A 12,578-nucleotide genomic window follows, 5' to 3' on the forward strand; every position below is an offset into this window, starting at 1 on the left:
CTGATCCACAACCTGCCAGTAAAATCCCATCTTTATCCTCGTGTACAACTTCTCCCTGGTCAGGAGTTGCTTTCCCTGAGCAAGGCACCTGAGTAACAACACCGTGTGGTTGCCTGGTGTCCTGGCATTAAGCTCCAAGTTCTCCAGGTGTTGGCAGTGTCAATGCCAGTCTCTCTGAGCAATGAAATGGTGGCAAAACTCATCTTAAAGTAGGTCAGGGATATGGAGGTAATTTTTGAGGGAGATACCAAGTTTTGGACAGCATCAAGGTAGAGGGTGAAGCAACATATCATTGGTAGAAAAGTGTCAGAAATCTCCTAGAACTATGTTGAGGAGAAACGTTGTAGATGCTGCTTTTCTTAGAAAAATGCAAAGTGAGTCAGAACTTGAAAGAGTTTAGTTTGAGTTCATGCTTTTCTCTGCTCTTCAGACAAGGTTAAGTCTTGGGAAGGGAGTGTGAGGAAGCCAAATTCTCAGCTGTAAGACAGTGTAGTAAGGAGGATTAACACTAGAAGTTGTTAAGAGGTAACAATTCTGGTTACTGAAGTAAAAGTGTGGGGATTTTTTCATCTTTGCCCCCTATTCTTAAGACTTTTTAAATCTGAAGTCTTTTACTGCCATAAAACCTTATAGTACTTTAATGTATTGTGATCTTGAAAGACTTGTTTTATACAACATTACAACTTTTCATGTACTTTATCACCTGTTTCTTGCCTTTTTACCCCATTTTGTCACTTTAGCATCTTTAGCTGTACCACTATAGATAAAGCCAAACAACTTTCTGGAATAGCTAAAACTTAAAAGCATAAACACTGTTGAAGCTTTAAAGCAGTGCCAACATGTTCAGTACTTGCAAAGAATGTTAGGAACTATTCCTTTTAAAGGAATAACCTTTAAAAGATACAGGAAAGCAAGTCTTAATTATGTTTCCAATATGTTTGGAGCAGAAAGTACATGCCCTTTCCTGTAGGGGTGAATATTGAGAACTCATTTTTGTTTCTAAAGCATATCCAAGTAAAAAAGCCTCATATCTTAGAGGCCTTACTTTGAGCAAAGCTGTTCTGTTGCTGAGTTTTATTTTTACCTGTTGTTGTGCAGTTTTTACCTTGTACCAGTCAGTAAACTGTTAAAGTGCATTACACTTATTGCAAACAATATTTATTTATTCATTCATTTATTTATTTATTTACTTGCATTCTTGCTGATTTGCACTAGATCAGCCAGCCGTTGATATGAATTAGCATGACTCTGCTATGTTGCAGCGAATCTCGGTTGCAATATTAATTTCAGCTACTACATTCCCTCCCAGGTTGGTGCTTCAAATTCCCTCCCCACCCCCCCAAGCCTCCGTCCGTCATGCTCCGCCCTGGCTTTGGTAGGTCACCACTGTCTTAAAGGGAATATGTTGGGAAAGCTGTGGGATTCAACTAAGATTTTTATTATTATTATTATTATTATTATTATTATTATTTTTTAAATTTTTTTTTATTTTTTGCTGGCTCCAATGAAATGTTTGAAGGAAAGAACCAGTGAGTGCCATCTAGTGGGACGGGGCCTGGCCCATCCCCCTGGGATGGAAGGTGTCTGGTGCTGTTTGTTGCATAAAAGGAAGAAATGTCATCTCAGATGCTCCACCATTGGGTGAAGGCAGCAGGCACTTGTGCTGAGCTTCCTGCCTTCCTCCCACTGGGTGTATCTCTCCGTGTGTTTGCTTTGCTTTCTTGAATGTTTAAAAACCCAGGGTATGTTTTTGGACCTGCTGAAGCATTTACTTTACATCTTAACACTTCCACTGTCCCTCCGTGCTAAAGAACAACCACCTCTTGGGAGAAATGGATGAGACTGAGCTGATCTAGAATAAATTTTCAGGCTGGAAACTAGGAAAAAAAAAAAAGCTTCTAGCCATCAGTCATGGGATTCTGGAAGAGCTTTCCAGTAACAGTAGTAGAGGACAGAAATCCTAAACTGTTTTGGAAACAGCTGTGTGCTGTCACCTCCTGTGGTAGCTGAAGGCACAACCCAATGACCGAGGTCATTTTTAGTCCCAAATGCCTCAAAATTCTGTTGCAAGTCTGTGATGAATTTTCTTACTTAGTAGCTGGAGAGTATATTTCCCTAGAAGCTTGGAGTTAATACATGGAATCAAATTTATGAGCAAGGAATGTTTCCAGGCAACTGTTATACTCCTGTGGTTCATCCAGGTCACTAAATAGCTTCAAAAAGCCACTGATGCTTTGGATGTCTATTCTTGCCATATGGTGAAGTGCCATTCTTCCCCAAATTTGCAGAGCAAGTCCCTGAATGAACACATGACTATCTGACACCGACTGTTCCTGCTTATTTAGCTCCTGCTTATATTTACTGACTGGGAAAACCTAAGGCATTATCCTGACTGGTCACCTGGGGCATCTTCCTTGGGTCAGGAGGTACAGGAGACAAAACATGGGATGTTTCTCTAGATAATGTTGTTTAATTTTGTCTGTTCTCAGATAAAATCTGCTCTGTTTCTCTTTTGCCTCCCTTTCCCCTATTTGGGTGCTGCCTTTAGGATATCAAGGGAGTAAACCCCAAAGGGTTTGTGTCATTTCCACAGACTTTTCCTGGATAGGAACTGGAATAAGGAATTGTGATGGGTGAATGTGTATTTGCACACGGGTTTGACCAGGGCAGATCCTCACAGCAGCACATGCATCTTCTACAGGTCTGGTCTTTAAAAAGACCTTCAAACCAAATTGTGTGTGTCACTTAATTATAGTTAAACTAAAAATGCTGAAGTTACCTGTAGGGAGAGAAACAGGGATCTTGTAGATCCAGCTAACTGTGAATTGAAGAAGTTTGGGTCTTAGTAGCTGGTGCTCCCTTTCCTCCCTCTTTGAGGTAATGCTGCAGAACATCTGCATCCAAAAAGAGAAGTGCTCATAAAAAAACCAGCATTTCCTTGCATTAGTTGGGTTTTTACCCTTTCTCTGTCACTTTTTCAGTCTTGGTCTCTTCAGGAACTTACAGTTCTGTGATTTACTTAGCAACAGTTTTAGCAGCAGAGTTACTGAGTTGAGAATTCCTGTTTGAGGATAATCATGTCTCTTTGGAGGGAGGTGGTGCTGCCCAGTGATGGTCCTGAGCAGGTGTCACATGCCACCAGAAGAACCTGTTAATAAGAGTTTTAAAACTTAGAGTTTCATTTATCAGCTGCCACAGAATGTGCCAGGACTTTATGCCAGATACTTGAAAATTGTTTGGATGCTTCCCTGTGCAACATTACTTACTTCAAATGTGTTGTCTGGCTCCGAGAGCCCAGAAATAGTTTGTCAGATCTCAGTTCTATTTCTGCCCCCGAGCTGAGGGTTAGGATGAGTTGTGTGACCCTTCTGTCCAGTTTGCCACCAGTAAAATAAAAAATACTGTATTCCCAACCAGAGAGAACTCTTGAGGCAGAATGGGAGCCAGGCAAATCCTGCTGCAAATCTGCTTACCCATCTTGATAGAGTGGGGGTTACCTGTGAACATCTGAGAGTAGATTAACTTCTCGTGGCAAAAAGACCTCAGTGATTCAGGGATTTCATTATCGGCCATAATACTGAGCTTTTCTAAAAGTCCAATTAAGAAGCAGGTTGTAATTCTCATACTTATGTGATGCTTGAAATAAGATAAGAATATGTTAATTAAACCTGTCTGACACAGTAGCACTGGAGCAGAATAACTGTAAAACCACTCAACCATCTCGCTTTGGTGTGAACCTGTGTGGAGTCAGCACTAACTTTTAGTGGAACTAAGGATTGACTTTTTCCCTTTGAAATCTCCTGATTTGCTACAGAATTCAGAGGAGCTCAAGTTAGCTTGGCTTGAGGTAACAGCATCTCTCCATGTCTCCTCCATTTAAACAGCCAGAGAATTTTGCACTGCACACTCTGGCCAGGCAGCTGGAATTCCTAGAGATTCCTTCTGGACAGCACAAAATGGAGACTACCCAAGTGGAGTTGTGGAGTGATGGATCGTTTCTGGGAGCTTGGAGAGGCTGTGGAAATGCACAGGTCATGGGAGGCAGGAGATGGGTGAGGGGGGGAGCCAGGCTGGTGTTGCAGACGGGTCTGGTGGGAGCTCTCAGCAGGGTGAGCTGTTTGTATTGAAGCCTCGGCCATTGTGCCTCCCTTGTGGCCTTCCCAGGGGCTCTTGCAAAGGGAGAAATGACTAACCAGCACCTGTGAGTGGCCAGATTGTAAATTCTTGCTTTTGAGTAGGAGTCTCGAAAGCTGCTGCTGCTGCTGTTGCATCCAGCTCTCAACATGGAGGCTTTGTTGTGCATAGGTAGGTCACGGGCTGAGGCAGCACTTGATAGGTGAATCACAAGGGAAAAGAGCCTGCCAGCTTATCTCAGGGAGAAATTCCTTGTGGAGGAGGAAGTGTGTGCTGTTCTTGTGCTTGTCATTTAGGTAAACACTATAGGAACCATTAGCTTGGTTCAGATGACCCACGTATTTTGAATTTTTGCTGAGCCCCATCAGCGATTCCCTTGACAGGGCGCAGGGGATGAGTGGGCTGGGAGTGATAGCACAGAAGTGCAGTATTATCCCAAAGTGGTCTATGCTAGGAAAGCCAGATGACTTCTGCAACAAAATTCATAAGCCCTTCCTGTGTAAACTATTCCATGTTTATTATTCCCCACTGCTACTTCCCCGGCAATATTCTGGTGTTAGTGTTCTTTGCTAACTTGGCTTTGTTGGGGTTTTTTGTTGTTTGGGTTTTTTTGTTTTTCTTTCCAAAATTCAGGTTCATTCCTTTAATTCCTTTTGTGTCATGACCACTTAAAAATGGTATGCTAAATTAAGTACTGAACATTTACCCAGTGTCAGTTGCTGAGTTAAATATAAACAGTCAGGAATGATAAAATATAAATTTGAAGGGGTTTTTATACACATACTCACTGACTGTTGGTTGAGGGGAGATACTCAGATGTATAGTGTTTCACATCCATGTCTAAACCTGTTGCTATAAGCAGCTGATAATGTGAGGTTAGGTGTGAAATGAGGTATCTGGATGATCAGGAAAACTTATTTTCCCTTTCTCTTGTGAGAAGAGGTGCAGCTGAGCACTGGGCCCTGTTCCTGAAACATCCTGGGTATTGCATCTTTATTGCTTCCAGTACAGCACGTTCTAGTGAACAATTTGTGTTTCCATTGCCAGAATGCCTCAAAACAACTTTGCCAGGTTCAGCTCTTGCCTGTAAAGGTCTAATCCTTTCCAGTAAGAAAGTGGAAGGTCCTCTGGAAGGTAATGGAGGGAGAGGGAGGCTCTTGCAGTGAAAATGGGTCAAAACATGTCTACAAAGAATTAATTGTGCATTTGTTCACAATATTGATCCGTGTGACAGTGAAGTTGCTGGATACCTGTAGACAAGGACAAGCTGTTCTGCTTCCATAGCCAAATACTTGGTTCCTTCTCACCCTTTCCCCTACTGCACTGAGTTCAGTTCTACCACATTGTCACTTTAGATTCTACAGGAAGGTTTAAAATAAAGGGAAAAAGGGGGTTTTTTTTGCTCTTCAAGAATCTGATCTAGTTCAAGGACTGAACTACTCTTTTGTTGATTCCAAAAGTGGGTTTGATTCCAGCTGCTAGAGCTGAAAATTTCCCACACAGAGGAGTCAGTACAGGTAGTTGTAGTACTGGAAGTGTGAAAAACGTAGTGGATTTTGTATCAGGCATTTTTCCAGCTCTTTGCATCCCAGAACTTTACATTCAGGGGCAAACTGAGTGGATTTCTTGTATTGGAGAGGATAAATTTGTATTTCTGGAAAAAAATCTTAGCATCATTTCTGACTCTAGACAACCTCAGCAGTTTGTTGGCCAGGTGACCCCAGAACGTGGTGCATTGTCCTGTGTGAGCCCTGACCTTCCCCTTCAGCCACAGTGTTCCTGAAAAGCTCCAGTGGGGCATTTTGGGAGCAGCTGCTCCCACCACTCGCTGTCCACGTGCAAAACAGAGGCAGAGAGATTGAAGCAAAGGTGGAAACAACTTTCACTTTCATCTTCCTCATGTCAGAACCCCGACCTGCCCCTCTGAAACCAGGAAATGCTCCCCGGGAGAGATGCTCCTGCCCTTCCCAAACCTCAGCTGGCACAGGAGGTGCTGCAGGGTTTGGGAAGGATTTTGGAGGGCAGCATTTGGGCAGGTTATAAACAAGCTTTCTCATGGGTGTAAGGGTTCACCTTCTGCTGCCACTTCCTATGAGATATTACAATTTTTTTAACAGTGAGGCCTTCACGTGGATGTAGCTGAGGTTAGTGTTGGCACTTCTGTTAAATCCTGCTGGCCAAGGAGTAAAATCCCTGAAATAACCAAGAATTGCACCTGTAACATTTGTGAGCTGTCACACTGGGTGGTGGGGAACTTGCTTTGCTTAAAAAGCAACTATTGCTGAAGAGATGGAACATATTTCTGGTCCTGAGCTATTTGTGTGATGGCTTGAAGGGATAATGGTGTGGCTTAAAGAGTATAAACCTGCAATTTTTCTTAAAGTAACTTACTTTTAAAAGGGAATCATAGATGTTTAGCTTCTTGAGCTATTCAGGTGTTTGATTTTCTTATTTTTTTTGTGTTGAAGGAACTGAGCATTTTAGGAGGAACAGGTTTGGTATTTAACACTCAGTGTAACACAGAAAGTAAATAGAACTTCTACTTTCTGCACATGCCTGCTTGGAAATTGGGGTTAGTAACAACTAGGTTATATCACAGATTTAATTTGATGGTGGTGTTTGTGTCAGAAATAGGAGAGGGAGAACTGGTCCCCTCAAAAATTACCTACTGTGGGGTTTCTCTGTGGTGCTAAGGCTTCTCCCCCAGCCCACCATTGAGTCTTCTGCTCAAAAATATAATAAGAAGTGGCTTTGCCACAAGGAAAGATTGATTGGTGGGAAATGGTTACTGCAAAATTACGAATGCTAAAATAGAATGAATCTTGGGGAAAAGATGCTCCCAAGTTATTAATGGAGAGCTGGCTTTATCATGTCATTCTTCCTGTTAATACATTCCATCATTAATTGTGAATCTTGTTTTTCTATCTTTGTCAAATTTGTCTCGATTTTTTATTTTTTTTTTTAAAGTTACATCTGTAGGAGGATACTTTTGTGTCAGGCTAAAACATGGTGACTTTGCATGATTCACTTTTTCCTTTTAAAACCGGTTTTGATACAGATCTTAAATCATTTTCAAACTGCTTGGATATGTAAAAATGCAGATGTGCATCCAGCAGAGCCTGCAAAGATGCAGCAGGCTCTTGAGGTACCTGGTTACTATTTTGATAAATCTGTTCCAGCCTCTGGAGTTTGTGCTGTGGCCTGGTGGGAGCAGCTGCTCTGTGGGCAGGTCAGCCTTGGGTCCATAAAACAGCCAAGTGGGAAAGATGGTATTGTGGGCACCAGTTGTACTGCTGGGAACACAACTCTCACTTGTGCACTCTCCCAGTGTTAAAAAAAGCATAAAATGACACATTTAAAGAAAAATCAGTGGTACAGCCAGCATCTGATAACAGTAATAGCTGCCTTGCCAGATGGAAGATGCCTCTGAATGCTTAGCCCAGGGTCAAGCAGATGCTTGTCTGAAGAGCTGAGCTTGGAGCTCCTGCTACTCAACGAATCAGGAGGTTTTTTTCCCCTCAAACCTTAGGCTGTTATAAATACCACCTTGGCTGTTTTGTGGGTGGGGTTACATGGAGCAGTGAGTATGTAAATTGATACAGAAATATCATTCCAGAGGCTGGAGGAGCATTATCCCGAGAAAAGACTGTCCACTGACCATCCAACTGTCCTGCTGCAAAGGCCCTGGGAAGTTTAGTGCCCCATCCTGTGTGGGGGTGTTGGAGCTGCTGTACCCACAGGACTTAGGCCAGCCCAGAGGTGCAGTGTTTGATAGGACGGGTCTGCCTCGTTTGGAGGTTGTTTCTAACAGTCTTTGCTTGTTTTTCACCAGGGTCCATTAAATAGTGAGTCTTCCAACCAGAGCTTGTGCAGCGTGGGCTCTCTGAGCGATAAGGAATTGGAGGTAAGAGGCTCAACCCCTGGGCTTTTGGGGCTTAACTCATGTTAAGTTCATGACTGAACTCAAAATGTACAAGAAATTGTGTGAGAGTGAGCAACAGTTGTCTTAGTTTGGGGTGTGAGTGGGACTAGTGCAAGTATTTAGTCTTTGGACCACGCTGGGAAGCTTCCCACTGCTCCAGGCAGGATTTACCCAACCCCAAACACAGCGTTTGTAAAGCTCAGCTTAGGGAATTGGTTTTGGCTGCACTAGGATTTGTTTGCTGGTTTTGGTGTACTTTTGAACCAATAAAAGCCAGAGAGCACCGATGGAAAAGTTTGCCTTTTCTATCAAATATGGGAGTTTGCCTAAGTCTGTACAAGGCAGAGTTTTCATGGATCACTCTGTGCAAGTGTGGGGAGGAGAAAATTGATGCTTTGTCCCTAATTAATCTCAGTGCTTTAGGATTAACTATTTAAAAACTCTTGCTAAAGCAGCAAAATTAAGTGTAGAGTTAGATTTTTACTTTAAAATTCCATGTTAATAAAGCTAAATCTCAAGTTTAAGTGCATTTTCTTATGCATTTAAAGAACTTCCCACATGGTGATCAGGTAAGTTTTGGATCACACTTCCCTCTGTTATATGGCAGTGCTGATATGAGGGTGAAGCTCAGTCTTTTGAGAATACAATATCTAAAACTCCAGAAGTGCAGTTAATAGTGAAAAACTGAGTATTCATTCTTATTTTAATTGGGTTGGGTTTTTTTTTTGAACTTCTGTGGAGAGATTTAAATTGACCAAGCTGACATACTCTAATCTCTCCCATTCCTTGCTTTTTCAGTCTGTAGCAGCTAATGTTGTGTGTCATTTTTGTTATGTAAGTACTTGAATGGAAAAACAACTTCAAGTGAATCTCATTAATATGCTCCCAGCTCCATGGAGGCTGTAATGGAGCCCGTGGTGTTACAGTCACGCCAACGCTGCTCAGGAGTTGCTCTTCACTCTGCAGTGAGGAGGCAATGTCACTGACTTCTCCACACACAGCAGCTGGAGCAGCAAGTCTCTGCACAGTTATGGAGTTTTCAGTCCCCTCATTCTAAAAAAGGACCTTGCAGACACAATAACCACCTTTGTCTTAACATCCCCTCCATCCTCTTAGACAACGTGGCAGTGGGTGCCCAGCTGATGTCCATGTCCACCACCCACTGTGGGGACACAGCCAGGTTTAGGCTCAGCTTTATCCCTTTTTATCCTGCTAAAGGAGGGAGATTGATTTCTGTGCTGACTCTGTGCAAGTCTTTTGGCAGAGCTCTTCAAACAGGGGCCTTGAGACTTGGGTTTGCGGAGAGCATGAAACTTGGGTTTCCCACAGACTCCCTGGCCGTGGCTCTCCCTCCCCCAGAGCTGTGTTTTGCACTCCTGTGGTTTTCTCCCTGGCCCCAGGGTGTGGTTTAGTGGTGGCTGCAGTGACTGGAGAGCAGGGAGCTTGGGAATTCTTTGGGACCCTTTGGGATAAGAGATGTTTTTAAAATGACGTTTGCTGATGGAAATGATAAGACCTCTCTCTTTCCAGCAACCTCAGTGAGCTGCTTCCAGCAGGGCTTCCTTATGTTTTCAGCAGGTTTGGCCACAGATGTGACCCTGGTGATGGGGAAAGCACCATGCCAGGGTCTCCTCCACTCCCACGTGTTTGGGCCTGTCAGCCTTGTACAAACAGATGGGCCTGGCACTCTGAAGCCTTTGGGCCTCAGGGATGACACTTCTGGAGCCCTCAGACCTCAGGCATGATGCTCTGGAGCCTCCAGCCCTCAGGGGTGATACTTCTGGAGCCCTCAGGCCTGTCAGCTATGCTCTGTATTGTGCCTGTGCATAAATAACACTGATTATACAGCAATCCACTGGTCAGCTGCCCTTCAGGTCTCTGGCTGCTCACAGAAATGGCAGAAGCAACTAACCCTTGACTTTAGTAACAGCAGCTGAGGAGCAAACCAAAGTCCAGCACCTGTGGCAGGTCTCTCCTGGCTGCTGTCCTGGGGGGCTCTTCCTTGCCTTGTGCAAGGTTGTAATTTTGAACCAGTGGACAGGATAGTTCTTGTCCCCATCTCCAATGAGCTTTGGGAGGAAGCATTACCTGCAGGCAAGGTGAATTGTCCTGGTAGACTGTGATTGGACTGCAAATTTGGATGTCAGTACTCAGACTTCTCATTGTTATTCCCCTTGTACCAGTGCTGTGATCACCTTGAAACAGTTTACACAGATTTTCATAAATGTTTGAGCTTGCTCTGCTCACCCTGAGAGGTCACTGGGTAGTAGAGGCTGGATTGCTGCAGCTGAAATAGAAAAAATTCATTATTCTCCTTGTTAACCGTGTTCTCTCCCTTCTGCAGCACATCAGAAAGTAGCAGCTATTTGAGAGCAGTTGTTTCTTTAAGTACCAGCAGGAGAAACAAATGCACCAGAGAAACGAACTGGCCACTGGGGATATGGAACAGATTATTGTGTATTGGCATTTTCTTTAACTCTTGGAATAACTGCAGAAATGTTAATTTTGAAGTATTGTTTAACAGACTCCTGAGAAAAAACAGAATGACCAGCGGAATAGGAAGAGGAAAGCTGAACCCTACGAGACCAGTCAAGGTAATTCCTGCTCCCACCCTGCTGCAGGGTTGGTAACTCCTTGTGTCCTAGGAAACTAATGGCTCTTCTCCAGGGTGTGTCGGGCAGCTTGTTATAAACCACTCCATGATGGTGTATTCTCCTCTGGGAGCCTTGTTATCCTCGCTGGCAGAAAAATTCAGTTTATTCCCACAAACTCTTGCATTTCCATGGGACAGGCTGCCCAGAGGCTTCCTATGGCTCGGCTGCAGGGTTGTTTTGGTCCTGCATCACCACACACACAGCAGCCAGACTGGAGGACAGAGCCTGTGCTCCCTTCCCTGCTTTCTGAGCCTTGTCAGAGTAAGCTGTGCCCCAACAAATTGAGAACAAGCTGTGCCCAAGCACAGAGCAGGCCCTGCTGTCCGGAGAGCTCAGGAGAACCTGGTGTGTTCAAGCCCAAGTTCACATTTTCCAGCAGATTTCTTTTGTTCCTCGACAAGAAAGTAGTGAAAATTGTGTTGACAGAACTGCTTTGATAATATTATAATAAGAGAAAAGGGCTGAGTTTTAATGAGCTGGTGTTAAGCCACCACTAATTATCTCTCGAACTCTTATAGGAATGCTTGGGAGAGATCTAATACAAAGTAAGAGAGATCTAATACAAAGTAATTTACCTGAAGGCAGAGGACTAAAATACCCTTTGCTCTCTCCTTATCTTGAAGGAAATTTTGGAGAACCTGTGCAACAGTCAAAACCTTTAGTGTTTTCTAAGTACTTCAGCAAGTGCAAATGCTGTTTGATTGGATCTGAAATGTTTGGAATTGAGAGTTAATTGAATTGTCGACTGTAGATCCTCCCAACAGCAGCACAGGAGCTGTAACCCTGGGGCAGGCTTTTGTTGTGCAGCAGCTTTGTTGTGATAGGTGTTGCACTGAGCAGGGAAAGGAGTGTCAAAATGGAGGAGGAGGTTTTAGAATGGCATTGGAACTTCTGTTCTTGCAAACACAACTCTTATTTCAATCCTTTGCTTTCCTTTTTAGGAAAAGGCACTCCTAGAGGACATAAAATTAGTGATTATTTTGAGGTAAGTGTCTTTATGTTGTCTGAGAAATCTACCTGAATTCACATCCTGCACAATCTGTAGATGGAAATTTGTGATGTGACTTGTGTTATGATCCCTTGCTGGGGTCACTGGCTGATGATGTCAGCCTGATATGCTCAGATCTGATTAGGCACAGGATATGAGGAAGTTGATTTTTAAATTAACATTTATTTGAACAGTTGCTAAAGCATTTTTTCACTTAAGTCTAGTTTGAGGTTCATTGGAACCTGGATCTCAGATGAGGATATCTGAGTATGCAAACAATTTTGATAAGAGCCCATGCTGCAGAAGAACCTCCCTGCACAGTCCTCCCTGATTGGAGTAGGAAGTTGTTTACAGGGTTCCCTCTGCAGAAAAACCTCCCCTGGGAGGCTGGCACCACGGGGGAGATGGAAACCCCTCCCCACAACAGTGATGGACATTCCAGAAGTCAATATTCTTTTTTTCACTGCATAGTTTCTGAAGTTTTTCCAGCTCTGCTCAATCCAGGGCTGTAGCTTTTCTCTTAAGTCATTTATTTTACTGACCAACTCGGAGTCAGAAATTAAGTGCTTATAAGTGTTTTAATTTTTTCCTGGCTGAAGTTTTTTTATGAGTGGTTCACTGTGTGGTGTAGGGATTTCTGTGCCAACCAGAGCAGTTTGCCAGCTCCTCACCTGTCCTGTCTCCTACCAGTGACTGGCACAGGTGCCTCAGTGGAGCTGTGCCTTCCTTACCACTCCTGTGGTGCAGAGTAGACACATCTCACAGGGAAGGGGCTTCCTAATTCTATTCTAGTAAATAATTCTATTCTAGTAAATAATTCTATTCTAGTAAATAATTCTATTCTAGTAAATAATTCTATTCTAGTAAATAATTCTATTCT

At 43.3% G+C, this 12,578-nt stretch overlaps 1 protein-coding gene across 3 annotated transcripts in view; it reads left to right on the forward strand.

Moving 5' to 3' along the window:
* TLK2 (tousled like kinase 2) overlaps positions 1-12,578 on the forward strand; it is a 42,736-nt gene that overhangs the window by 1,214 nt on the left and 28,944 nt on the right. For 2 of the 3 annotated variants that reach the window (XM_017833333.1, XM_017833335.1), the window contains exons 3-6: positions 1,310-1,375; positions 7,967-8,038; positions 10,581-10,650; positions 11,652-11,695. In XM_017833333.1, coding sequence (XP_017688822.1) covers positions 1,310-1,375; positions 7,967-8,038; positions 10,581-10,650; positions 11,652-11,695 — 252 coding nt within the window. The remainder of the gene's footprint in view (positions 1-1,309; positions 1,376-7,966; positions 8,039-10,580; positions 10,651-11,651; positions 11,696-12,578) is intronic. The other variant, XM_017833334.1, reaches the window with a different exon arrangement.

This window comes from Lepidothrix coronata, unplaced genomic scaffold, assembly GCF_001604755.1.
Source record: "Lepidothrix coronata isolate B3197 unplaced genomic scaffold, Lepidothrix_coronata-1.0 Scaffold213, whole genome shotgun sequence".
Classification (NCBI taxonomy): Eukaryota; Metazoa; Chordata; class Aves; order Passeriformes; family Pipridae; genus Lepidothrix; species Lepidothrix coronata.